The sequence below is a fragment of the Aulonocara sp. 'chitande type north' Nkhata Bay genome, linkage group LG12, assembly GCF_057382095.1.
Source record: "Aulonocara sp. 'chitande type north' Nkhata Bay isolate Kocher_YH1m ecotype deep benthic linkage group LG12, A_spYH_male_GT1.1, whole genome shotgun sequence".
NCBI lineage: Eukaryota > Metazoa > Chordata > Actinopteri > Cichliformes > Cichlidae > Aulonocara > Aulonocara sp. 'chitande type north' Nkhata Bay.
The window spans coordinates 35,342,180-35,370,010 of record NC_141355.1 but is presented as its reverse complement, the minus strand read 5'-3'; the positions used below and the strand labels follow the sequence as shown (position 1 = coordinate 35,370,010).

At 41.2% G+C, this 27,831-nt stretch overlaps 2 protein-coding genes across 2 annotated transcripts in view; one reads left to right on the top strand and one right to left on the bottom strand.

The window, feature by feature from the left end:
• Positions 1-49: 49 nt before the first annotated feature.
• On the top strand, positions 50-13,445 carry fam163b (family with sequence similarity 163 member B). Its single transcript, XM_086315389.1, has 3 exons — positions 50-639; positions 6,016-6,131; positions 9,224-13,445. The coding sequence occupies exons 2-3, from the start codon at positions 6,039-6,041 to the stop codon at positions 9,668-9,670; spliced, it is 540 nt and encodes a 179-aa protein (XP_086171515.1). The 5' UTR covers positions 50-639; positions 6,016-6,038; the 3' UTR covers positions 9,671-13,445.
• A 6,988-nt stretch (positions 13,446-20,433) lies between these two features.
• LOC147317947 (ADAMTS-like protein 2) overlaps positions 20,434-27,831 on the bottom strand; it is a 34,794-nt gene continuing 27,396 nt past the window's right edge. Inside the window, exons 13-19 of the mRNA XM_086315388.1 lie at positions 27,055-27,181; positions 26,748-26,961; positions 25,808-25,963; positions 24,639-24,809; positions 22,511-22,687; positions 22,251-22,395; positions 20,434-22,030 (exon numbers count right to left, since the gene is read on the bottom strand). Coding sequence (XP_086171514.1) covers positions 21,903-22,030; positions 22,251-22,395; positions 22,511-22,687; positions 24,639-24,809; positions 25,808-25,963; positions 26,748-26,961; positions 27,055-27,181 — 1,118 coding nt within the window. The 3' untranslated portion in view covers positions 20,434-21,902. The remainder of the gene's footprint in view (positions 22,031-22,250; positions 22,396-22,510; positions 22,688-24,638; positions 24,810-25,807; positions 25,964-26,747; positions 26,962-27,054; positions 27,182-27,831) is intronic.

Genomic DNA, 27,831 nt, shown 5'->3' with positions numbered 1-27,831 from the left:
GGGTCAGCATCGGAAATATGTGCTGCTACACAGACAGGATGAGACCGGATCCAGTGTGCACAGCATACACCTGCAGTTACTTAGAAGCGGACACGACCCTTTCTCCTCCTCTCTCGTCCTTGAGATCAGCCGCTTTTTGAAGATTTTGTTGGGACCAAAGCCAAGAGAAAATCTGGGGACCTGAAACTCGCCCTGGGAATATTTCCAGTCAGATTTAGGGATTTTTGAGTTCATGAGCGCTTTTGTACCTCCAACTTGCAACACAGCCAGTCATGAAAAAGTAAAAGAAGAAAGTGTGAGAAGACAGCTCCTCGATGAAAAAGAGCTGTATTGTTTTTCAGAATTGCGTTTTTACGCATATGCATCTCAAACCTGGAGTGAAACACAGGCTGTGAAATTACAGAAAATATTTGAAGATTCGTCTTTCTCTAACTGAAACACAGATTTCTACTAATGGTTGTCATGGGACACACCAGCGCGCGGATGTGAATAAAGATAAACTCACAGATTTACAGATTGGGTAACATCCAGCTTAAACGCGACTTTACTTTCCCGTCACCTCTGGTCACAAAACGGGACATTCTGAAGCGAAGGTGCCGTGGTTAACGCCATGAGACCATCCAAATACTAATGTGATGGGTAAGATTACCACTTAATGCACACATCGCCTGTTACGCGCGTTAATAAATCAAACACCATCTAGCCACGCATTTTCTTCCTCTTATCAGGTCTCCAAAAACGCTTCCCACTGTGGGGGCATGAAAAAGTCATTTTAAATCAATTGTAGGGTCTTAGTTATTTTTTTTCCTCCAAATTTGTGGATAACTTTGTATTTTTATTTAGAACATAAGAATCTGCAAACGCAGCTCAGATGATGAACGGACGGAATGAAAGAGTGTTTAATGAAGAGAACCTGATGTGCGTTGAACCGCAGCTTGTACGCAAAATAATTCAATTCAATTCAGTTCAATTCAGTATTATTTATAGAGCACCAAATCACAACAGCATTCCCATAAAGGCGCTTTGTATGGTAAGGTAGACCCTACAATAATTATTCTAATGCTGGGTAATAATTGGATCATTAACTTCACTGTATTTACTGGATTATCTCCACATTGTAGGAACAGAAAGTCAGTCATTACTTATGTTTTATAAAAACATGTTAGATTCATGATCCTACTCAGTTTTTTTTTATGAAAAGATGAGAAATCAGATTCATTCATTTTGCCTCTGTTTTCCTAGTTGAAATCATACATTTAACTACAAATTTACTTCTTCTTTTTTTTCAAATAAGAAGCTCTAAACATTTCCTTGGTTGTTTAACAAAAGTTTTAATCGTCTGAATGTGATCTAATCAAATGGTTTAAAAAATGGGTATATTTTCATAATTTTCTGGCTCAGACTCTATATGATGTTTGTGCATTTGAATCACACACTGTGATAGAATTTGAGTGGAAACTAACTGAAAGGGTTGAAGGAGAAAACCAGGTTTAATAGAACGGTCTCTTTATAACATAACTAGCACTGCATTAGTGCATTTTTTAGCACCTTTTCCACCTTCCTGCTCTCTTTAACACAAGCCAGTTACTCAACAAATTACGGCTCTGTCGAAGAAGCCACAGATGTTGGATAAACTGACAATAATTGTTATTATTGTAAATTTAACTTTTGCTTTTTGTTTTTTAATTGGTTCTGTCGACAGTAAGAAACATCTAAAAGAATCTGTTTTGACATACGAGTGAAACTTTCTGTTTTTCCTTTATCTGCTTCACAATGTGAATCTCCATCACCAATGAAGAGAAATGCAGTTTGGTGATAAAACATCAGCCTTTCCATTACAAATAAACTAGTGTAAAGAATTTTCTAAAATTAAGAAGTGCAGGAAAAAGGTTTTAGGATGTTATTGTGCTTTTCTAGAACATGTGCACAAAAATAGGTTGAAATATTTATATTTTTCTGGTTTTAAGAAAATTTCACTTCTGCAGCCCATTTCCTGGCAATAAATATTTATGAAAGCTGGGTTAATATATCAGATTTATTTTCATTTTTAAGTCTAATGAAGAAGATATGATGTGCTTAGTTGGAGTGAAGCACTCAGCAAGCACTGAAGGGTGGACTGATGGCTGTTGACCTTTGAGTGTGTGTTGTGTTTGGTCATTTGTGTATAATGCTGACTGGCTGTGTGGGTGTAAATGACTCTCCAGCCCTCAGGGGTGACAGGGTACCGTCACTATGGAAACCCAACGCAATAGCCAGTGATGAGTTGATCCTCAGCCTGCTGATGAGGGAGCTCATCAGCTCAGAGTGTGTTGTATAAAATTTCTGAGTGGCTTCAAGTTCAAATGTGTCCGACTTTGATTGTATCACAGCACGCTGACATACTGTCATCTTCAGCCTGGAGCCTTTACAGATTACAGATCATATGAAAATGATGCTGAGAGTGCAGATGGATTACGGTGACAAAATGCGTGTAGCATGAAAGTGTGGTCAAGTAGACCTATGGTAGTGCTTTTCTGTGATGTGTAAGTAACAGAGAGAGTTTAATTCATGTATTAGTATTTGGTTGCTATAAATTATGATCCATAGGGTTTTTAATTTTGGTTTAAATGGCTGTGACAGGCCTTTATCAGAAGAAACGTACATGTAGTGAATGTGTGTGTGAATGGGTGGATGACAGGTTGTGTAAAGCGCTTTGGGGTCCTTAGGGACTAGAAAAGCGCTATACAAATACAGGCCATTTACCATGTAAGTAGGTCAAACATAATGAATATTATATTATTCTATATTCAGTATATAATAATATTTATTATTTACTGGGAACTGCTCAACTTTTAGCTCCTTAAATTATTTTCATACCAAAAAGTGCTCTAAAAAGATCCATAAAGCAGACTCAACCTTGCATTTATTTATTTTTAATTCTAGAAAGTACCTTTGTATTTGTATGTTTCTCCTGTTTGTCCAGTATCATGCAATCTTACAGATCCACAGAACATTTATGACATCTGGTAGCTTCTAGGTGGATTACCTCCACTCTCTGATGATGAAGTGAAAACCTGTGGTTCTTCGAAAACCTGCATCAGGTTGGCTTTAAATATGGCACAATCCCTGTAGACACCCAAAGAAAATGACAAACATGGTGCACTAAAAGTACTTTTAGAAGTACATTTTCCCAAACACTTACATTTACTGAAATTTACTTGAGTAGGGTTAGGGGTTGGCACTTCTTCATGCAGTCATGTTCTATAGAGTCTTGCTAATGACCTACTAATTGTATTCAGGTGTGTTGCAACACTCTCAGGACACTGGCCCCTGAGGACTGGAGTTCGAGACTCCTGCGTATGCAAGCTGTATGCTAGCTTTTACCTGTGGTAAAAAAATAATTGTACTTTTAATCCAATTGCCTGACAATTATAAGGCTTTTTGTGAGGCACAAACAGCATGTTCACCAGTTTTGATGTGTTAAAGTCTAGCACTTTATTAATCTGTCGCCTAACACTTATGGTAAACATTCCAGTACTAGACTAGCATAATTTCCACTTTGTTGAGTACTCAAAGTACTTGCTGCAAAAAACAAAAAACTGCTGAGCAATGGACGATGATTAAAAACTCATATTCTGGTTCCACCAATGAGGAAGCTTTTTCTCCCTGATGAAGCTTTGGACAGTTTCAGGGAATTTGTATTGTATTAAGATTTTAGCTTTATGTTAGTTACATCTCCTTTCATGTTACTGTCTGCATCTGCCTGCTGGCATTTTAGTGTCTGTCATGATTTATTTTGTAAATCATCAAGAAAACTCAAAGTCATGATGCAACATTGGACTGACTGACTGCAGTCATTCAATTGCCTGCAAGGGGAACTTGTCAGATTTCCTTCTGCTGACGCATTAAATGGTTGACGAACATTTGCTAGTGTCTCAATAGTGTTTTAATTTTTCTTTCAGTTCACTAATACACATGTAATTCTGCTTTGGGACCATACATATATTAAATATGAATGAAAAGCAAATGATACAATGTAATGATGTAATGTTTCTGTTTTTCTCTTATATCGTTTGAAGGAGACAAACTAGATTAGGTGTAACCTTTTTCCAATTTCTAATCTGAAAACAGTTTAGTGCATGTTTGTGCGCCAATGGATGCTTTATTGTTTAATTCTCAGGTTGTTTTAAGTGCATTTAGCTGAATGCCTTCAAGTAACAGGCGCCAAATGTTTAATGGACAGTTAGCCTGTAAAATACTGACAAGTGAGGCTTGTTTAGATTTTTTTTAACCTTCACAACGTGTCTGAGAAGCCCAGTTGACCTGAACAGAAAGAAATTATACAATTTCTTTTAGTTTTGATGCATTCTCAATCATCCAGGAAAGTAAATCTACAAAAGTTGATTCTGTTCATCTGGACGTAGCGTTTTGTGGGAGAAATGTTTCGTCACTCATCCAAGTCACTTCTTCAGTCTCAGCTGACTGCAGGTTTCCCCAATCTTATAAACAGTAGATGTGCATGATGACTGAAACCAGCCCACTGAAGGAACAATGGGCTGGGAGGTCAGTTCCTTTATCATAATTATGCAAATTCTCATTCTCATTCCCACAAAACGCTACGTCCAGATGAACAGAATCAACTTTTGGAGAAATTTCTATTAGAAACGTATACATTTGTACACCTCCTGATTATTGTTTTTTATTAATCCAAACACGATGAAAGGTATGACTAAATGTCCACTTCAGAGTGTGACACAGTGGAACTCAACTTGACAATATCTCTTACGTGATTTCAATGCCAATGTGAAAACTCTGAGAAGAGCTGTTTCAGTGGGAAATCCAGATTAAAATGTCTCGAGGATGCTTGATTATGGTTTGCCATGTTAAACTGAGCTCTCCTTAAAGTCTGGATCAAGTGGGAAATGCATTTTCTTCCTTGGACCTCTCGATTGTTGGCTGGCTTTGCACTTGGCTTACTGTGACTACATTTTCTGACCAATTAGATTACTGACAAAAATGAAGTATTAGAATCAATAAGCAGTATTTTCTGTAATGGCTGCTGGCAAGAGTTCAAACATTTTAGAGCTTCACGGCAGAGCCATAAAGTATAGTTGTAAAAATGTAACAGCAACATCATTATCTTTCCTACAGCCTCCCCACCCACCATCTGCATCCCTTTTTCCTTATATATCATCATCATCTCTTTTAATTTTCCTTCCCCGTCACTATGCTCTCTCCCCCATAACATGATTTTCCTCATTACCTTCTTTTTCTCTGACCTTCTTCATCTTTGTGTATCCTTCACCCTGCTTCTTTCCCCTCCTCTCATTATCTTCTTTCCATCTGTTCTTTTGCACCTCCTGGCTGACCTGTCCCTCTCTCTCTTCTTCCTTCTCTTGCTCCATTTCCAACCCAATCTCTTCTCTAATAAGCGTTTCCTGCATAGAAACCCTCACTTTCTCCCAAAAGAGCTTTTGGGCAAAGCCAAAGGGAAACTGCCAGCGTTGTAATAAGTTTAGGTTTTTAAATGAGTTATTTTAATGAGGGTTTCAGTTACTCAACCATAACAAACATTCCTGTTTACAGAGAATTGAAAAAATCCACAGACTTCTATCAAATAACATAACAAAGACTCATTGCAGACTCATTACTCTTATGCTGGCTAATTGTCCTTACGCAGGTCAGTCACCAGCCAAATCCCAGTGTGAGTCAGGAAAACCCTGCTAATATTCCCTCGGTGGTCTCCTTCTCCCTTTTCCATTCTCTTCTGAGAAAAGTTTAAAATAATTTTAAACTTAAGACCTTCTCTCAATCTGGATTTTGATTGAGTTTCCTTTAAACCAATCATACATACGTTGCTTCCGTGTTTGACCATTTAACCAGGTTCAATCACTGATCTGGGTTTGCACCCCAAACCCAGATAAACTGCCAAAAATGGCTGTCCGGATGAATAGTTACTGGTTTCTCAGTCATGTGTGAAGTCCTTTAAACTACTCGAACCAAAAAATAAACTCTGACTCATTGCTTTGATTGCAGGGTGTTGATGGAGAGGATTTCGGATGTCAGCCGGGACAGTGGTCATCGCAGGAGGAATTTTGGCTACAGTCATCTTACTGACGATCGTCGCTGTGCTGTGTTTATGTAGGTTGCAGGTATGATTGTCTCACTGTTCATTACACATCTAAAGTTTAACAGAATGCAAAATGCACCTCAGCACCGTATTCATGAAAACAAGAAACTTGACAAATGTTCACACATGATGTGTGCAGTGCAAAAAGCTGGGAGTAATTTGCTGCCCCAGACAGTTTTCCTAATTATCAAAGTAGTCCAAGTGGAACATTTCTGTGTTTACTTTTGGCCAGACTGGATTTGTGTAACAATCTTGCTTTTCTTTTTAGAAATCTACAGCTGACATCCAAATAGTGCAACACAACCTGCCGAGACAGAGCATACACACTAATAACAAATAACCCATGTTGAAATAATCCTCAACTGTAAGACCTTTAAAACCGGATGGGACTTTTTCTGAGACTTTCAGAAACTCACATCCACATGTTTTCTTCTTGAGTGAGTCCTAGCAGTTAGCATGTAAGATTGCAACTGTAGTTTTAGGAGTGATGGATGCTTTTTGTAATCATCATCATCATCAACTTTATTTATAAAGCACTTTAAAACAACCACAGCTGACACAAAGTGCTGTACATTGGAACTGTAAAATAAAATTACATGAGATATAAATAAAACACAGATAAAAGAAGAGTGAAATCATTAATTAAATAACTACTTCAATTAAAAGAGAAACTAAGTCTCACTGAGGTTAAAAGCCAAAGAATAAAAGTGGGTTTTAAGACGTGATTTAAAAGTGGACAGTGAAGGGGCCTATCTAACATGCAGTGCAAATTATTCCATAATTTTGGAGCCACAATAGAGAAGGCCCTGTCCCCTATGAGATTCCTCCTGGATCTCGGTACCTCTGGGAGCAGCTGGTCAGCTGACCTGAGAGACCGACAGGGTATGTGGGGATGAAGAAGCTCAGAGGGGTAAGGCGGGGCAAGACTGTGAAGGCATTTAAAAACAAACATAAGAATTTTAAAATGAACTCTAAAAGACACAGGCAGCCAGTGCAGAGAGGCTAGCACGGGGGTTATATGCTCTCTTTTTCGAGTTCCTGTTAGGAGTCGTGCAGCTGCATTTTGAACCAGCTGCAGATGTGAGAGCAATGACTGACTGACCCCCACATAAAGTGAGTTACAGTAGTCCAGGCGGGAAGAAATAAAAGCACGGATCACTGTTTCAAGGTGCTGCCTCGAAAGAAAAGATTTTACTCTTGCCAGTTGCCTTAAATGATAAAAACTGGACTTCACCACTGCTGTGATTTGGTTGTCCAATTTAAAATCACTGTCCAACTTAAAACCAAGGTCAGTAACAACAGATTTAAAATAGACTTCCAGGGATCCTAAAACAACAGTGGAGGACTCACAGGGACCACTGGGTCCAAACACCAACACTTCTGTTTTCTTTTCATTAAAATTTAAAAAGTTTAGAGCCAACCAAGTTTTAATGTCATCTAGACATGTCAAGAGAGGTTTTATGGAGATGCCATCCTTGTGTTTTAGTGGCAAATAAATTTGGCAGTCATCAGCATAACAATGAAATGAGATCCCATGCCTTCTAAGGATATAACCCAGAGGCAATAGATACAGTGAAAAGAGCAGTGGCCCTAAAATTGAGACCTGTGGGATGCCACATGACAGAGGAGCAGAAGACTGACAGAGAAAGTTCTATCTGACAAATAAGACCTAAACCAATTAAGTGCAGTGCCACCAATACCCACTACATCATGTAATCGAGAAATTAGAATATTGTGGTCTACGGTGTCAAAGGCAGCAGTTCGGTCAAGCAAGACAAGAACAACATGGTTACCAGAATCACATGCCAGAAGGATGTCATTAAAAACTCTTAATAATGCAGATTCTGTGCTGTGAAGGGTTTTAAAACCTGATTGCAAAACCTCAAAGATTCCATTTTCATCTAGAAAATCTTTCAGTTGACTAAAAACAATTTTCTCTAAAACCTTGGAGACTAAAGGCAGCTTGGAAATAGGCCTATAGTTTGCTAAAACTGTGTGATCAAGGCCAGGTTTCTTAAGCAGTGGCTGTACTACTGCATGTTTGAAATTTGCAGGAACCATACCAGAAGACAGACTGCTGTTAATAATGTCAAGGACATACTGTTGTATACTAGGAAAAAATTTCTTTAAAGAATTGTGGAGGGACAGGATCCCGTGGGGAACCTGTGGGCTTAATATGGCGAACCACATCCTCTAAAGTGGAGAGCGTCACAAGCTCAAACTGAGTGAAAACAGCAGCGCAAGGGACAGAGACAGAAGGGTCAGAGTCAGGAGCTGTGATAAGAGCCCTGGTGGTGACAACCTTTTCAATAAAAAAGTTCAGAAAATCATTGCAAATCTCAGGAAAAAACTTCCAAACAGACATTCAAAGGAGTATTAAGAACAGTGTCAATGGTCCTAAATAACACACGTGGGTTATGAGAGTTGGAAGAAATAATATTTGCAAAATATTCCCTTTTTGCCTCTTTAACAGTGTTCTGGTAGTGATGCCAGCAGTCTTTTAGAATTTGAAATGATACATGCAGTTTATCCTTTTTCCACCTCCGTTCTGCGCGATCACCTGCCAAATATCATTTGAAAGTGATGGTCTGCAAGTGCCTTTCATGCACACGCTCTCACAGAGACGCCAAGTATATGCTAGCTACTTCCTAGCTTTGAAAGCTCCTCAGCTGGCAGTTTGTTCTTCATCTTTGTGATTCTGTTTACACCTGATTTCTTCCATGTTACCAGTAGGTGGTCATAGATAGACGGTTCATTGCTTTCATGAAAATGTTAAGATTCAGACAAAGACATGCCAACTAGCTCACTACACTCGCTCGCTATCTTTCAAAGTTACACAAACCAGCTTGTTTTTTCATGCCCTGTATTTACTGTGGCTTATACTTATAGTTAACACGGATCCGATTGGTTGAAACATATGATTTGAAACTCTCCAAAAGTTGATTCTGTTCATCTGGACGTAGCGTTTTCTCCAGATGAACAGAATCAACTTTTGGAGATTTACTTACCTGGATGATTGAGAATGCATCAAGACATTTGTTTTGAAAGTGCTCGTTATTTTCTCCTTTGGTTAACCGTTTGTCTTTTAAAATGTTTGACTCTCACCTGGTCCAGTATTACTGCTGTAAGAGGGAGGAGTCTGAGAAGGGGGAAGAGGAGGAACCTGAGCTCGCCACCATGTCGCCGTCTCGCCCCCTGGCTCTGTCGGCTCCTCCTACGCCTCCGACGCCAGAGCAATACAGTGACGAGCCCGAGATGTACCCTCCCACTTTCCTCACTGAAGCCAACGGCCCCGTCAGCTACTCACCTCCGCCTCCGCCGCCACGCAGGTGCTATCGCTCGCATGCCTTCTGCCCTTCCTGTGCCCGCTGCTCACTACCCTTCTACTTGCAGCACCCAGAGAGGCTGTGCAATGGCGGTCGCAGGATCAGCTACAGGACTGTGCAGCAGCAGGACATGGAGTTGCCCATGGACTTGGCCAGCTTCTACCAGAAGCTGAACCTCATCCGCCAGGTCACCATGAAGGAAGTAGTCACCCACAGCGTCAGCACCGACGTTTAGGAAAGCAGCACCGCTGATTTAAACGATTCGATACACATTCAATTATTTCAGCACTTTGCTGTCAGTGTTAAACTGATAAATGGCTTTTAGACCAAACGTCAGGGCAGCGATGATGGAAATTCTGCAATGCTAAATGCATCATCGAAACACACGAAGGGACTAATTTCATAAACTGCTCCTTTTATTTGCTGAATAGCTAGGTAAGTAGCTACTCAACATATCTGCTGTCAAAGGATAAACAAGAATCGACAAAAATCAACACAGATTTCATTTGTTTAAATGCACCACACCAGTGCGAACAGAGGAGGTAAGATAAGTCTGGTTGTGTGGATATTAAAGCTAATGTCAGACCAAAACCAGCAAGTATTATGTGAGTGTATCAAAGCCTGCTCTCTCTGTCCCACAGAGCTCCACTGTTGTTCCTAAAATAGTTAGATATCTCACTGTTGACCTCGGTGACTTGTTCTTTCATTAGCATGAATGCAAACATTGTAGCATACATAGGCCTAGCCCCGCACACACTGTCCCGCTGTCACAAAAAACCACTGAAGCACCAAATGTAGATTAATCTGTCACTGAAAATAGTCCCCAGCTATTGGTCTGTTAAATCCAATGACTGAGGAAATAATCTTTTCAACAGAGAGTATTTATTTGTATGTAAGCTGTTTTTCAACTCTTACACACTTAGTTTAACTTCAGGTAAAAGCTCATAACTGCACAGACACGGTCTCTTCCTTTGAAAGAGTGATCGGGTGTTGAGACCAAGCGCACGGAAAAGTTTTCACGCAGCGATTAAATAGATTCATGCCATAAGAGGCCATGTGTTCAAAAAAAATGTAATTTTTAACAAAAACATATGCGTCACACAGAGTTGAGATTGAGCACTGAAAATCAGAAACAAAAGACATGCTTTTACAAGCTGTAATCAGAACAGCGCAGTTTCATAAAAATCAAAAAGTCTACCCAGTTTTGATTTGGGCTCATATTCAAGTGTATCTCCTTGTGCACCTGTGGACTGGTTTCATCCTGGCTTCTATTGTTTTTCATGCAGTGTATGCTGGATCTCCTTCACTGTGCGAAAATGTTGATCTTAAGAGTTCATTTTATTTTGGTGGTAAAAATTCCAGTGAGGCAAATTTGGTGAATGATCGTGTTGGTGTGGAGTTTTCAATGCACTCTGCACTCTGAGCGGACACATCACGGCACATAAAACCACACCACAGACCCTCTGACTGGTCTCCCTCAGACTCCCCATGTTGAATTCATGAACTCGTGATTAATAAACTGAGCAATTCTGCCTTTGAGCAGCTTCTTGGTCATCACCAAGTGCTGATCGCCTTCTTGTGAAATTTGGGTCGGTTTTAAACAAAAGATGCTTGACCTCTGCCAAAGTTTAAGGTCACAGTGTAAATACCCAAAATGAGATTTCCGTGACATGGTCTAAAAATCGCAGCTATTCGGACGTGCCTGAGGAGGTGATTATGAATGGGAGACTGGCTAGATTGATCACACCTTGTATAAAGAGACAGAATTTAAAAAAACAGAATGTGCAGAGGAGGAGAAGAGGATGACCACAGAAAATTCCTGGATGTAGTGAAGGAGGACATGCAGAGGGTGTGTGTGACAGAAGAGGATGCTGGGATATGGTGATGATAGAGGCAGATGAGCTGCTGTGGTGACTCCTAAAGGGAGCAGCTGAAAGAAGAAGAAGAAAACGATACGTAAAACTGCATAAAAGCTCAAATAATTTCTCATACAGATTCTGGTTGACTCATATTTGTGTTCATTGGTGTAGCTGTCACACAGGGTCAACACGGGGTTGTTAGTTTTTTGTTTGCCTTCCGACATCAGAGGCTGGAGAGCCAGGCTGTGATATGTCAGTATGTGACTGTTTCAGTATTAACAGAGAAAACTAACATTATTTTAAAGGGCTTTTCTGGAGCATTCAGTGATCCAGTGACTGTGAATTATGAGGGACAACATTTATATCCTGTTAAGACATCATGCTGTAGATAAACGCTGTTCTCCAACTTAGATATTAAGTATTTAATACCTAAAAGAGAAGGAATGAATTGTACATTCAGTATTTAAGGGGAAAAGATACAGATATATGTCAAATATTCTTGATGACAGAGCAGTAGATCCTAATTATATTTTACAAATTTTACATCCATAGAGAGAAACAACTCTACAGCTCCTGGACTCATTTCTTCTTCTTTCACAAAACAACACAGATGCTGACACATTTATCGGATCGGAAACTTTGTTTCGAGCAAACTTTCACTCTAGCAACATGTATGATAAAATAGTACGCTGCTAATCAAAAAGGTTTGTTCTCATAGGCTCACAGAGAGACTGGGTGTATTTGCCTGTCTGTCAAACAGTGCACAACCTGCAGTGCTGTGATCTGAAACATATATTTGGAAATCTTTCAGCAGAAGACTTTTACTATATGATGAAAACTTATGAGACTGTATATGCCTATATGTATATCTCCAGCTGCATTGCTGGAGTCTGATATTTTTTGGCCACCTTTTTTGAGCAAGAAGGTAAATCTAACCAAGAGCAAGAACAGACCACACAGTTATACAACCGGAACTTACCAGCCATGCCCTCAATCATACACTGCTTCACAATTCACTCTGAACGAGACCATGATTTAAAATAAACCTCATATTATATCAAATAAATAACGGCTTGAAACTAGTAATAGAAGCTATCAATTCAGGAAAGCACTGTTCTTCACAACCAGAGCAGTTGCTACATGATGGCCATTAAGAAATATGCAGGTTTACTTAGTTTAGTGCAGCATTACTGCAATAAAAAAACTTAAAACTGGCTGTTTGTACACTGACACAGCTAAACTGACTGCACAGTAGAGCTGTTCAGTTTTTGGTAAACATTAGCAAATGATCCTTCACTTTTCTAACAAGCTTCAAGCCGGATGGATGGTAGAATCACAGCCATGAAGACAAGAACAGAGAGGCACATCATCCAACTCCTGCCCCCTTGTCATAGTGTGGTCTGTGCCAGCTGGTGCTGAAGCCACCATCTTTAGTCAGTGCATTTGGTTTGTTTCTCTCCTCTGCTCGCTGTTTCACTTTGTTTGTGTGAGGTGCTTTTAGTCCTTCAATTCACTGCATCAAAAAATAAATGAACATATATGTGCAGCATCTACACATCTTTCATTACCTCATACATGGATTATTATCTCTAAGTTTAATGTCCACAGAAAAACCATGTTCCATACATTATGTATCATATGGTCATCCCATGATTTCTCCATGCAGCCTCCAGAAAGCTGAACATGCTTAGAAAAGATGTCAAGAAAGGTTATATTTTTATTTGGTCGTCCTAAGTAAAGCACTGTCCTCACAGCTCCTTCTGATCTGTGTGAGTTTGGGTCATGGATTGCTTCTGCTCATTGAGGAATGACACTATTCAGGGTAAGAGAACATATTTGTGCCACTTAAGGTGTTTTCCGAGATACAGCTGCAGGTTGCTCACTGTGATGACTGCAGAGTTTTTATCCACAGCAGTTCTTCATTTTTTATTTTATTTTTTTTTTTTTTAGAAAAGATTGAAACTGTTGCTTTGGTTTTTTGTCTGCTTGATGTGTTTCAATTATCCTGTCAGTGCAGCAGATGAGGCGTTTGGGTCTGTCAAACTGGCCAGCAGGAGGCGTCAGTCACCTCTGCAGCCAAACCTTTGTTTACTGTAGCCGCTCTGTGTGTCAAGTTCATTTACTGTGTTAATAAAATGATGCAAAACTTTGGGGTGTCGGTGTAATTCCCTCCAGAAAAGGACCAAAGCAAAATGTGCATTATTTCATTGACTTGTCTACATCCAAAACAGCTTCAGAGAGGAGAGGGGGGTCTTGGAGAAGAATAAACGCAACGTCCTCAGCACCACTTTCACACTTTACGTTACTCTGTATGAAAAAAATAACTACACTTACTCACATATTGTAGTTACAGTATATTAGCCCAGCTAAATTACAGACCATAGACTCAGTTTTAGGACTCTGAACTAGACTAAATTAGAATATGCCGCTCCGTCTGCTACAAATGAAACTCTTACACTTTCATGTCATTTAAATTGCAGTTTGCTTTGAGCCCTTGGTCCCAGATTTCTGTGCTGTTTTAGTGTTTGCATTTCTTATTCTTGAAGTTGTTGAGCTTGTGGTTCCTGTTTGCCTTTGTTGTTATTTTTTTACAAGATGTTTGGGTTGTGTGATATTATCTTATTTCTGTGGTCTCTGTGTTGATTTTGTTATGACAGTCTCCCTGTTTATGCCTCTCTTTGTCTCATCTTCATGCTCAGGCTTAGCTGTTTACTTCCTTACTTTTTACTTCCTGTTTTATTTTTTAAGGTTAGTTTTCTTTCGTGTCTTACATTAATTTTACATTCTGCCCTGATTGTCTTCACCTATGCTCATTTCTTTTCATCTTTGTCTCTTTGTTCTTCTGTCACGTCCCAATCAGCTCTCAGTGTAAATGTAGCCCTGTTTTCCCTTTTCCTTTGTGATAAGGCATCTGATAGACGGCTCATTTTTGCTTACTGCATGTGGTTTTCTCTCATTTGCTCCTTCGTATAGCTGAACTTTAGTTTATGGTTTGGATCTTTAGCATTTTGCTAAGTAGACCAAAGATCATGGCCATTGTTTTTATTTTGACAGCATACTGTATTTGGGTCGTCTATACTGCACAGCCTTGACACATATCTTTGACACCTGCTGTCAAATCCATAAGTATTTGAGATAATAACCCTCAGCCGCTACAGTGGAGTGGCCTATAGACCTGGTCCCTGTACTACGAAGCAAGTTCACATACCCAGGATATCTGGATTCACTTAACCTAACAATCAGGCTAAGCAGTCAAGGTGGATATCATCTTAATAAGATGAGTGAGTTCACGTGACCTGGAAACTTGGAAACATGACGAGAACTCAACACACAACCTGACACTGGACAAAGGAAGACATAGGACTTAAATACACACAGGAGGTGATCAGGGGAAGTGGAAACACCTGGAGAATTAGCTGCGTAAATATAAGTAAATGAGACTTAAACATAAACAATCAGAATCAGAATCAGAATACTTTATTGATCCCTGGGGGAAATTATTTTTTGTTACAGTGCTCCATTTTAAACCAACATTAAGACAAGACAGACAATACACTAACTAAGAATAGTACAATATATACATATATATACATACATACATACATAAGTCACTCATAAATAAATAGTTGGAAAAGAAACATGTGTAGTTGTAGCAGCAAACAGTGTGTTAAGTGGATGCGTTGTACAGGGAGATGGCCACAGGCAGGAATGATTTCCTGTGTCGTTCAGTGGTGCTTTTCGGTAATCTCAGTCTCTCACTGAACGAGCTCCTGTGACTGACCAGCATGTCATGGAGTGGGTGGGAGGTGTTATCCAACATTGTCTTTATCTTGGACAGCATCCGCCTCTCCGACACCACCTTGAGGGAGTCCAGCTCCATCCCCACAACATTGCTGGCCTTACGGATCAGTTTATTAAGTCTGTTGGCATCTGCGACCCTCAGCCTGCTCCCCCAGCATGCAACAGCATAGAGGATCGCACTGGCCACAACAGACTCATAGAAAATCCTCAGCATTTTCTGGCAGATGTTGAAGGACCTCAGTCGCCTCAAAAAATAGAGACGACTCTGGCCCTTCCTGTAAAGTGCTGTGGTGTTTTTAGCCCAGTCCAGTTTATTGTCAATGTGTACTCCAAGGTATTTATAGTCCTCCACAATGTCAACACTGACCCCCTGGATTGAAACAGGGGTCAAGTGTTTCCTGGTCTTCCTGAAGTCCACGATCAGTTCCTTGGTCTTTGCCACGTTGAGCTGCAGATGATTCTGCTCACACCACGTGACAAAGGAGTCGACCACAGCCCGGTACTCTGTCTCATCATCCCTGCTGATGCATCCAACCACCGCAGAGTCATCAGAAAACTTCTGAAGATGGCAGGTCTCTGTGCAGTGGCTGAAGTCTGTGGTGTAGAGGGTGAAGAGGAAGGGGGAGAGGACAGTCCCCTGTGGTGCCCCTGTGTTGCTAATCACCTTGTCAGACACACACTGTGGGAGACGTACATATTGTGGTCTTCCTGTCAGGTAATCAACAATCCAGGACACCAGAGAAGCATCCACCTGCATCGCTGCTAACTTATCACCCAGGAGGGTCGGCCTGATGGTGTTGAAAGCACTGGAAAAGTCAAAAAACATGACCCTCACAGTGCTCGCCGGCTGGTCCAGATGGGTGTAGACACGATTGAGCAGGTAGATGATGGCGTCCTCTGTTCCGAGACGAGGCTGATAAGCGAACTGAAGGGGATCCAGGTGTGGTCTTACTATGGGTCGCAGCTGGTCCAGGATGAGCCTTTCCAGGGTCTTCATGATGTGGGAGGTCAATGCCACGGGCCTGTAATCCTGGGGGCCACTGGGACGTGGCGTCTTTGGTACAGGGACGAGGCATGATGTCTTCCACATCACCGGGACCCTCTGCAGACTCAGACTCAGCATAAACAGTTTATGAAAGACTCCACACAGCTGGGGGGCACAGGCCTTGAGGACAAGGGGACTCACTCCGTCTGGTCCAGCAGACTTGCCTGAGTGAAGTCTCCTCATTTGCATCTCAACCTGGTATTGAGTGAAGGTGATGGGTGGGGGAGGGGTGTCAGGAATCTCACAGGAGGCAACATGTGAAGAGAGAGGCTGGCACAGTGGTGTGGCTCTGGATTCCAGGCTGACTGCAGGTGAGGTTGTGGGGGTGGGAGCAGACACTGTGGTGTCGAATCTATTGAAAAACAGATTCAACTCGTCGGCTCTATTCTCACCTCCCTCAGCTCCCCTGCTGTTGGTTGGCCTGAATCCAGTGATGGTCTTCATGCCCCTCCACACCTCTCTCATGCTGTTCTGCTGGAGTTTCCACTCCAGCTTCCTCCTGTAATTGTCCTTAGCCTCTCTGATCTTGTCCTTTAGTAACACCTGGACCTTCCTCACCTCCTCTTTGTTGCCCCCTCTGAAAGCCCTCTTCTTGTTGTTGAGGAGGGCTTTGATGTCCTTAGTCACCCACGGCTTGTTATTTGGGTAACAATGAACAGTCTGAGCTGGAACAATGGAGTCGGTGCAGAAAGTTATGTAGTCTGTGATACACTCAGTAAGCCCATTGATGTCCTCGGCGTGAGGCTCACAGAGTGTTTCCCAGTCGGTCACCTCGAAACAGCCCTGTAGTTCTGCTAAGGCCTCCTCTGACCACCTCCTGACAGTCCTGGTGGTCACAGGTTCCCTCCTCACAATTGGCACATAGCGGGGGGTGAGGTGAATCAGGTTATGATCTGACCTACCAAGTGGGGGGAGGGAGGAGGAGCTGTATGCATCCTTGACGTTAGCATACAGTAAGTCTAAAGTTTTCTCTCCCCTGGTGGGACAGTCCACATATTGTTTGAATGTTGGTAGTGTATTGTCCAGTGATACATGGTTGAAGTCACCCGAGATCACAATAAAGGCACTCGGGTGCTGAGTCTGTAGCCGAGCTATGGCAGAGTGGATAGTGTCACATGCAGCTGTGGGGTTAGCAGAGGGGGGAACATAAACAGCCACCAAGATGACGTGAGAGAATTCCCTGGGTAAATAATACGGCCTGAGTCCAACAGCACACAGTTCAGTGTCCGGGCAACAAATCCTTTCTTTGATTGTTATGTTGGCAGGGTTACACCACCGGTTGTTAACTAAAACAGCAAGCCCACCTCCTTTCCGCTTACCGCTAGCGATGAATGAATGAATGAATATCAAAGTATAAGAAAACTCCAAACCCTGGGTCAATTGACCCAGAACCGTGCCATAATATTTGAATATTAATGTGTAAGTTCACAGATTTATCAGTATCACATCATTAAGACACAGGATAATCTGATTGATTATAATTCTTATTACATTAAATGAGAGTTTAGATATATATGTGTGAGGCACAGCTGTCGTGGCGGTGTTTAACGATCTGAGAGAAATAACTAAATAAATAGAATTTAAATGCAGGCTTAATCTGCATGCAAACATGATATGAAGTAAACAAGTAAAAACAGGTGGGAGTCAAGGACAAGGAGACGTGTGCCACAGTGCAGTTCATTCATTCCCAGTTCACATCTTGCTATGATATAGTACAGAGGTGTGGACTCGAGTCACATGACTTGGACTCGAGTCAGACTCCAGTCATTAATTTTATGACTTTAGACTTGACTTGAAAAAATGTTCTAAGACTTGTGACTTGACTTGGACTTTTACACCAATGACTTGGGACTTGAATTGGACTTGAACCGGTTTACTTGAAAAGACTTGATATTTTACCCCAAATATAAAATTTAACATGCATATTATATAGAGATTGAAAATGTGACGTCATTCACGGGTAGAACCGCAAAGGATTCTGGGAACTCGTGGCAAGCGGTACTAGCGCACGCAGGCTTTCAATTGAAATCAGTCACACAGCGATAAAAAGAAACACAAAAATGTCAAGAAGCTGTTGTATTATTAACTGCAATAGCCGGTCGCATGACAGCCACGGGAAGCCGACGGGTAAAGAGATCGGTTGTTATCGGATTACGTCGTTGAAGAGAAATTGTTCGAGCCATGTTTCCAAAGTAACAAAGAGGCGACGGATGGCCTGGATTGCAGCCATTCAAAGATCAAATATAACGTCCCAGAACACTCCAGCTCACAGGTTAGTCTGCTCCAAGCATTTACACGAAGGTCAGTGTTTTTTAGTACTTAATACGTCATTTTCATAACATAATTGGTGATATAGGTTACAAGCAAGTCTGGCGCTGAACAGAAATTGTCGCGCTATGCTCCTTTATTTATTGTGCATAAACAGTGAATTGTCCTGACACAATATTGCGTTTCGCTTCTGTTATTATGGTACATTGACAAAAACATATACTTTTATTCACAGGATAAAACAGGTTTTTTGTATCACTAATTGCCCAGTACGATTACAGCATACAATATTATTGTTACTGCTACATTTCTGTGATGCTACCAGAAATTATTTCCACTACTAATTAATTACCGTTGAGCTCAAAGGTCCTATTAATAAACGGTTAACGAATGTGTATTTATGACGACGATTTGTGAGACTGGTAAACTTATGATATGTACGATGGTCTTTCGTTCTACACGGTGCATTTCAAGGTCCTGTATCCATCCGTCGGTAAACTGTACCTGGGCTTGTTGCAGTGACCGGAAGTTACTAAACTTCATGAGTGTATGCACTCACTCCAAGAACCGTATGATTATAAATATGCATATAAATATGCTAAGATGAGATAGCTGACTTCATCTAACTAGCAAATGTTTTCCAGGATACGTTGGTGATGCAGTTTTTTTTAATATGTATGATATTTTTGTCATGCGATTTTAAAGCCGGTCCTACAACCGCATCCAAGAATAACATGCAGCTTATCTCAGAACTGTCGGTGAAAATTATTCTTGGAGCTAAGTTTAATTGAGCTGCATTTTAAAGAGGTGCAATTTCACAATTTGTGTATATTTTCTAAGTTCACTATTTTGTCATGTGTTGAGAAAAACACAGATTAAAAAATTACATGGTCTAATATTTACATTTAGCATAACTGCAACATTATTTTTTCGTTTTTTTTTTTAAAGACTCGAAAGGACTTGAAATTCAAAGTTTCAGACTTGTGACTTGACTCGGACTTTTACACCAGTGACTTGAGACTCGACTCTGACTTGCCTGACATTACTTGAGACTTGACTTGAGACTTGAGGATAAAGACTTGAGACTTACTTGAGACTTGCAAAACAATGACTTGGTCCCACCTCTGATATAGTAACGCAAACAAGCCCAGTAAAGCCTTTCTTTTCAGTTTCAAGTCTTCTGTCATAGCCATCTAAAGATATTAACTCTTCCTAAGATGAAGATTATTTTGGCTGCTCCTGTATTCACAAAAGATGATTTGCAGACTATTCTTTGTGGCAGTTGCCCTTCGTGACACAATTTTATTGGAGATTATGTATCGGAATTTCAGGAGCGGGATCACACCTCCAAACACACTCCTTCCGGTTGTCATCTGTATAGGTTCCCCCAGTTCTGCAAGCTGTTCATTCTCGTTTGCGTGCCCCACCGTCCCTCCCTCCTTGTTCTCAATTCTTTAACTTCTTCCTTTCTATTTAGTGCATGGGGATCTGTCAGGCCCAAGAGCCATCGCCAGTCCCCTTCCGGCCTTTCCCAAAGCGCAGCTCAATTCATGTCAAAGCATTCACTTTTACCTACTAGAACGCTGTCAAACCTAAAATGAAGACGTGGGCCCAGCTAGTGAACAGGAGTTTGGGTCTCCTCCTGAGTTTTAACAGGCACTTGTTAGGTAAATGTGTAAAGCACTACACTACGGGACCAACAGACTAACCTTTCTTAAAGATGTGCGATTGCCCCAGTCTAACTGAGGCTTTGGAGATATTGGCTAACAACAAACTACCATCCTCTGAACTGGCACAATAACTAAAAGTAGCCAGTCCCAGTTGTGTTTTAAGAAAAAGAAATCTTCAAGTCAGACAAGTCTTGTTGTGACTATGTGTTAAAATGTTCCTACAGATTTCTTTCTACAGTTTGTTACTCAAATTAAAAACTCAAAAACTAATGTGGTATCCATTCCTGTAAAGAAAAATATCAAAAAAGTGCAAAAGTTAAACATGAGAGAGGCGAAATGTTTGAACTGTTATTTAATTGAAATACATGTCAGTACCATTAGGTTTTCAGTTTATTATCAACAGTACACAAACTCCATATTTAGTTTTGTACAAAGAGGTATCGGCAATATAAAAACACAGTACACATTAGTTAGACATACACGTACACGTCTTCTGAATACATTTCACCCATACTTCAAGTTTCAGGGATCTCTCTGTCTGTGTTCGGATCAACTCTCTCCTCCTCTGTCGCGCACACAGACCAGAGCTGGTATCAGTTGACCTGATGAATAACCATAGACTGGCATCAGGAGCGTCACGCTAAATGAAAATGTTCTATCACTAATAAATATGCTTCCATATCCTGCAGGCACGCCGGTGTGGCGTCAAAAGGCAGGAGACGGAATGGAAATATAAGCTATATATATATTTATATATATTTAATTTTTTTACTTCCTGTTTGGCCATACCAGACGCTAAAACTGAAACACATTTAAATAATATTTCATAAACAGTATCTGTTTTAAATATTCTACTCATGCAATATCTTCAGTTGAGAAATAATTTAATAGAGCTCTTCCTTGCAGCGATAACAGGAGCATGCTGCTAACTGGTGATAGAGGTTTGTGAGACCGCTTTACTGTTGACTCCGTTGTGTCTCCAACTCCGCATGTTGTTTAGCGCAAATTTTCTAAAGGAACTGAAATGATGGACCCATAAATATTCAGTAACAACTGGTACAACAGGGTCTGCAGGGTTAAATATAAAGAAAATAAGAAGAAATATGATAATAAGGGAGAGGCATGCTCTGCTTTATTTTCCCCGAGGGGCTGATAAATGATAAATGAGCCAAAAACGGCGCTTCCTTGGTTCACTACTAGAGGCTGGGTCAAAAAGTGAGTGAGCTCAGGAGCAAATTTAGAGGGCACAACGCTCTGACTGTGAGAACAGAGGCTCCACTCACCTGCTGTTTGTACCTGCTGTTACTGAGATGCTGCCACAAGGGTCTTTATAAGATACGTGAGGATTATTTTGAAATATTACTCATGCAAAGCTACTCTGGTAGAATCTAAAAATACAAATATTGACTGGAAAAGAGCAGAAAGGAACTATTTAATATTTGATCATGCATTGTGTCGGAAATCCTCTCAAAACAAGAAGAAACTAAAATCTTTTTGTAGCATCGAAGCAGAAAAAAGAGACGTTTGTTTACTCGTCCTCATTAATTTCAAAGTGCCTCCCAAAGTGCACATTTCTTTTGTCTAATTTTGTGTGAGAACACTGCAGCTGATGTTGTAACATCAACAGGAACTGACAGGACTTCATTTGAGATCATTTAAACTGACCCATCTAAATCCAAGTTATCTGAGGAACTTCGTCTTTTTAAAAAAGGCAGACTGACATTTATCTTTCCCTCATTATTCACAGTAACTGCTGTACAGCTGAATGTATTTCCTCATGCCGGAGTTGAGAGTCAGGGTGGAGAGAGGCTGCGGCGTCCTCGACTAGGAGGCTGGAGGTCGAACAGCGCGGCAGGAGTGGCAGCAGGCCTTGCTGTAGTACCAGTGGCTACACAGGTTGACCTTAAGAGCTAGCAGGCAGTTGGTGGAGGGCCGATCCTGACAGCTCTCATCTGGGAAACAGTCAGACTCACAATTAGTCCTGGAGGCAACTTTCAAACAGCTGTGGAGATTATACTCCACTCTGAGCTGTCTATCTTTCTTCAATACTGCCTCTGCCAAAACTGGCAGACATGAGTAAAAAAAAGGCAGCTGGCAGTTCACTTATAACGCCTGCAAGACTCATTAGGAACAGTGGTTAGGAGGGAAGTAGCAGATTCTCTTTGTTGTTACCTGGAGGCTCAGTGGGGCACGGCTGCAGAGTGCAGGTCTGTTTGGCCACTGGTTTGGTGAGGGGGTCACAACCTCGGACCAGCTCCCTGCCCTGGTAACACTTCACGTCCCTCATCCTCACACCGATGCCACATGTCTTGGTGCACTGAAGGCACATGAAGCCAGAAACACAGTCATTAAACACGTCTGTTTTGCTGTTATCCTAATTTATCTTCATTTTGAGAGTTTATTTCACACTCGAAGACTTTCTGTGGACCCACCTCAGACCAGGGGGTGGTGTACCATTTGAAGCATGGCCTCTCGAAGCAGGTGTTCTCTTCTTCAGGCTTCTCGTTCCCCACACATGCCTCCTCATCGAAGATCTGGAACTTTCCTCCGCTGATGCCGACGCATTGAACGATCCTCCGTTTCACACCACGACCACAGGTTGTGTTGCACTGCAGTTAAAGGTAAAATCTTTGTAGCATTGTTAACATTAAAAAGGGACTTTGTGCATTTAAAGTTTCTTCATAAAGCTCTGCAAATATTTCATAAAAAATTATATCCTTAGTTTATTTGTCTTGGGGGTTTTTTGTTAATAAACAGTCTGAAAAATGCAAAAGTTGCAGTGCAAGTTGGGCCTTTTGTTTTATAGAGGAAATGTTCACCCTGTGAATATATTCAGAACCTAACAGATCTTCCCTGCATATTCATGAAAATGATAACACTATCTCCAAACATGCTCCTTTCCTTTTTGTTTGAACTGTTACCACTGTGTGAAATATTAAATGCTGTTAGATTGCATTATTTTAAGAAATCCCATGCTTGTAACAATTCTTTAGCTATTCAGTGACAGGAGAGGAAAGTCTTTCAGAGAACAACAATTAAAGAGTCTTTGGGTGAGCACTGACTGTTTAGGGTGTTGGATAAAAATGTCCCAACATTTGCTGTCTTCTTTATGATTACCCTCTGTTGATATCCTGAATGTGGTCTGTAACTGAGTTGGTACATGTGACTGATACATGTCAAAGTAACATCCACCTGAATGGCAGGAAACCAATAACCTTGTCTGGCTGCCTTCCCTTCTGCACTCACACATACACTTAATGTAAATATCAATCCATTCTCTTCCGCTTATCCTTTTCAGGGTCGTGGGGAGGTTGGACCTTATTCCAGCTGTCTTAAGGCGAGAGGCGCAGTACACCCTGAACAGGTCGCCAGTCTGCCGCAGGGCTAACACATAGAGACAGATAACCATTCACATTCACACCTATGGGCGATTTAGAGTTCCCAACTAACCTATAGCCACTACTGCATGTCTTTGGACATCTTTAGTGTGTGATTAAGGTTGTCTGATTAAATCTGATTAAGGTGACAGACCTGGTCACCCTAATCCAAACTAAAACTAAACTAAAACCTAACCCTTACAGGCTGCTCTACAAGAGGTAATGATGAGAAAGTTCCATATGCAGCTTTTCAAATGAGTTAGTATTGAAATATAAGATGGCCTGTAAACAAGGTTTCCAAACAGGGAGACCAAAACCCTAAGCTACTGCAGAGGTGACAGGTTCATATCCATTCCTATATTTTTAAAGGAACAACGCAGGGGGCATCCGGAATTGAACCAGAGACCTCGTGATGTGCAGTCAAATACTCTTCCACTGAGCTACTGCCCATGTCTGACATTTTCCAACAGAAAGCAAATGCAGCACGCATAAGGCAGGGATTATAATCTGTTGCAGACATATGCAGGCATCACGGGTGAGGAGTCTCTCTGAGTACACTCAAGTCTGCTCAAAACCACCTGAAGGGCAGATGGATAGCATGTGCACTGACAAATAGTGTCTCAGTGGACAAATATGAACTATCACAAAAAAAATGTGCAGGCAAGCTAACATCTGCACATATCCAAGTCACTCAGACCCAAGCAGACCCTAGCATGCTCACCGAACTGTATGCTCTAATACATGTTAAAACCAGATCTTTAGATCAAGGCTGTTACTGGTAGGTTTAGAATGTAGTAACATTTCTTTAGCAAAAGTTTAAAACTAGAGCGAATTAGAATAAAGCCTTAAATGCATTTAGGTTTATAAAGGAACTATATCTAAGTGTTTTCATGGGATTAGTCAGTATCCATCCAGAGGAAACAGCTGCATGATCTTTACTCATAAACTAGTTAGAATCCTCTTGTAAAGCATAAATTTCTTTCCCCTTCCATAACTCTAGGCACTGGGATTTGAACAAGAGACCTCTTAAAGTGCAATCAAATGGGCTCCCACTGAGCTATAACTCCAGGTCCCCCCAAACACGTGTGTCATGCTTTTCTGTGATTACAAAAATCACTTAAAATGTGTGTCAGGTCTGCTCGTAGTAACATCTTAATTCAGACAGTGTGTATCCGGGCCTCACCCTCTCCCAGTCTTGACTCAGCCAGTGCGGAGCGCAGTCTCTGTCTCCACAGGGGTGAATGGCTAAGGGCTTGTTCTCTGCTGAGCACTGGTTCTCGGGAACCACGCGACCCTCCGGAGCCTTACAGTACACATGACGCACCATCTTCCCCTGGCCGCACGACCCCGAGCACTGCAACAAACAAAGGTCACGCCCGATGAGTCATTATCAAGCGGGAGCAATTGAGTTCTAATCACAGTTATCTGCAGCCAAGCTTTGTCGCACACAGCGTGAAGTCATTTCAGGTCACCTCACATCATGGAAAATAAAAGATCAGCATGTGAGGCCGTGTTTAGGCAGATGTTAAATAACAACACATGTCACCAGAGTTTAATATTTACTGCAGTTAAAGTAGTTCATCAACAACACAACAGCAAAACCTCACTATGCTGCGCACACTGAGTTTATTATTAAAAACTATATTTGTTGGTCGTGCTGCGATTAAACTTTTAGACCAGGCGTGTGTAGCTCAATAAGCAAGTTTTGTAGCAGCATAGCTTTATCCACGTCATTTACATTTACGAGACAGGCGTAATTTCAAACCAATTTCCTTCCAGTACAGAATAAACTTGTAAATCTGAAGACATCAGAAATGAAAAGTTACATCTGGTTACATCTGTTCTCAGTTGGCAAATTTATGAAAACAAAGATAAACTTTTTTGGCCTTGAGTTGTGAATTGTGATTTTTGTGTGTCAAAGTGACAGCTCTTTAGTTTTCTGTGTTTTTCCAAGTCGGAGGCTGCGGTTGTAAATTAGTCCTGCGATTTTCCAGACTTTCACTTTGAATGGAACATCGGCAACTACACCTCGTGTCCGTAACACAATAAAAGCAATAAATTCACACCGTGGCACTTAAAAGACGGCTGGGACAGACGAGCTGTTTTTCCAACAACCATGAAAATGATGGAGGAATGTTAGACGCAGGAAAAAGAATTTAAAATAAAAGAAATAGAACGTTTAACTTAGACACGGATTGTAACATTAAAACATAAATTAAGTGTCTTTCCTTTTTTTCACTGTCTGAGATTCCAGCAGGGACGAGAGATAAAATATGCAGATATGGTAAGATTTTAACTCCTCATCACTCATGTTCACTGACACGCAGGTTTGTGTAAAGTAAAAACACTCACGGGTCCCCACTCGGACACAGTCCAGTGGCGTTCGCAGGGAGGACCGGTGCAGTTTTTGACGTTCGGCGGTTTGGTCAACGGGTCACATGGTCTGGTCTCATCAGAGCAGCGCACATCGCGGGTTACCTGAGCTTTGCGGCCACATTTAGCAGGACACTGCAATGAGGAAAGAGTCGTTGTCATGAAGAAAATGAAGCACGTTGATTGGTAGAAATGCATTAATTACATTATATTCTTTATTGTTTATCTTTGCTTTGAATAAATATCTTGAAAAGACAGAAGAAAATTATTTCAGAATCAGTAGGAACTTTTATGGGTGGCCTAGGCATCACTTTTAAAGCTTTTTCCTCAAAAATGCACAAAACCACCCCAAAAACATGTTTATTACATTTTCCTAACAGCACCGTTTACTGTTCGTATGTAATGTAAAAGAATGAATGAATGACTGTGGTCATGTCTGCATTGATCCACAAAGAAAAAAAAACATCAGCATGCGTACCCGACATTTCTGTCATTCTCTCTCTGTGTCATACAACCTCTAACAATCTAACAGAGTCACATTTAGGGTTTTTGGTGTCTGTTAAGTGTTTCTGGAGAATCCATCAGTGACCACAATCTGACCACAAGACTGTAGCACACAGCTGCAGCCCTCAAAGCTTGACAAGAGAACGACAGAGACATCTGCACTGCAAGAAAAAACAAATCCTGCAGAGTGCCGGGGAATGTTTGCACAGAAATCAAATGCAAAAATCCAAGCAAACAAAAAAATATGCAAAGTAAAGATACTCTGTATGTTTTAAAGGGACAGTTCACCTCAAAAGTACATGTCTTTCTTAAGCTTGTAGTGCTATTTATTCAGCTACATCTACTCAACACACAGAAAAGTAAATCAGATTGTTTTAGTATATTAGTACAAGCTCACATTCCTGGTTTATCATACCTCCATCCACTCGGCCACCTCCCACTGTGGGCCGCACGCGGGGCTCTTGCAGGGTCTTCTCTCCACGGGTCTCTCCAGGTCAGCCATGGTGCAGAGGTCACTGTAGACCGAGCTGTCCAAACCCGGCGAGAGCATCTTCCAGCAGCGCACCTGACGAAACTGGAAACCTTCCCCGCAGGTCCTGGAGCACTCGCTCCAACTGCTCGCCTCCCACCTGAAAGATTTGTCCATAATTATCAGAGGAAAAGAAGCAGCCACAGTAATGATCTGTTTATTAAAAGGTTTATGTTCCTCCGGGGGATCGCACCTGGGCTGACATTCTCGGCCAATGCAGAAGTCATGGACTGGCTCTGGTCTGGTCAGAGCATCGCAATACATATCGTGTACTTCCACGCCATCGTAACGAACACATGTGACAAAGGACCTGGAGACTCCTGGATTGTAGGCAGAGTAAACTGATTTATGCAACGCATTTTATATACAAGGGGGGAAAAAGCACAGTGCACACAGAGTATCAAAGTCCTTTCTAAGTGCATTGGATTTCTGTATATTAGTGCAATTCCTGTTTTGTCTTGAAGCTGTACCTATATTGAAAAAAAAGTCCAGTGGAAATCAAAGTGACCACTAGTTCAGATGAAGTCAAGCTCAGCAGGAATCTCAGTAGATCAGCTTATCCTAAACTGATGGCTTAGGTGTTAGCTGTCTGCTAAAAATCTCTATACTGCATGCTATCTGAGATGCTTTCGCCCGTTCGCGGTTTTTACAGGTAAAGTTGCTGTGCTGCTTTCCAGAATTGGAAACACTTATTCATTCATAACATTTGTTCATTAAAAAACAGAGAAAAAACATGAAACATAAAAGTAAGAGCGGGAGAGGAGGTGGGTTGCAATGCAAACCATCTTGCACATGTGCAGCTCCTGTGGACTGGCTAAAACTGGTATATGTTCAAACTGGATGCATAGACAGTACAGCTATCAGCTCACGTGGGCCGACACAGAGATCACCAAATTTGCAGGAATTGGAGTGGAGCTTGAATTTGTGCCCTGGCATAAATTACGTTAATAATAACTTGTTAAATCTATCT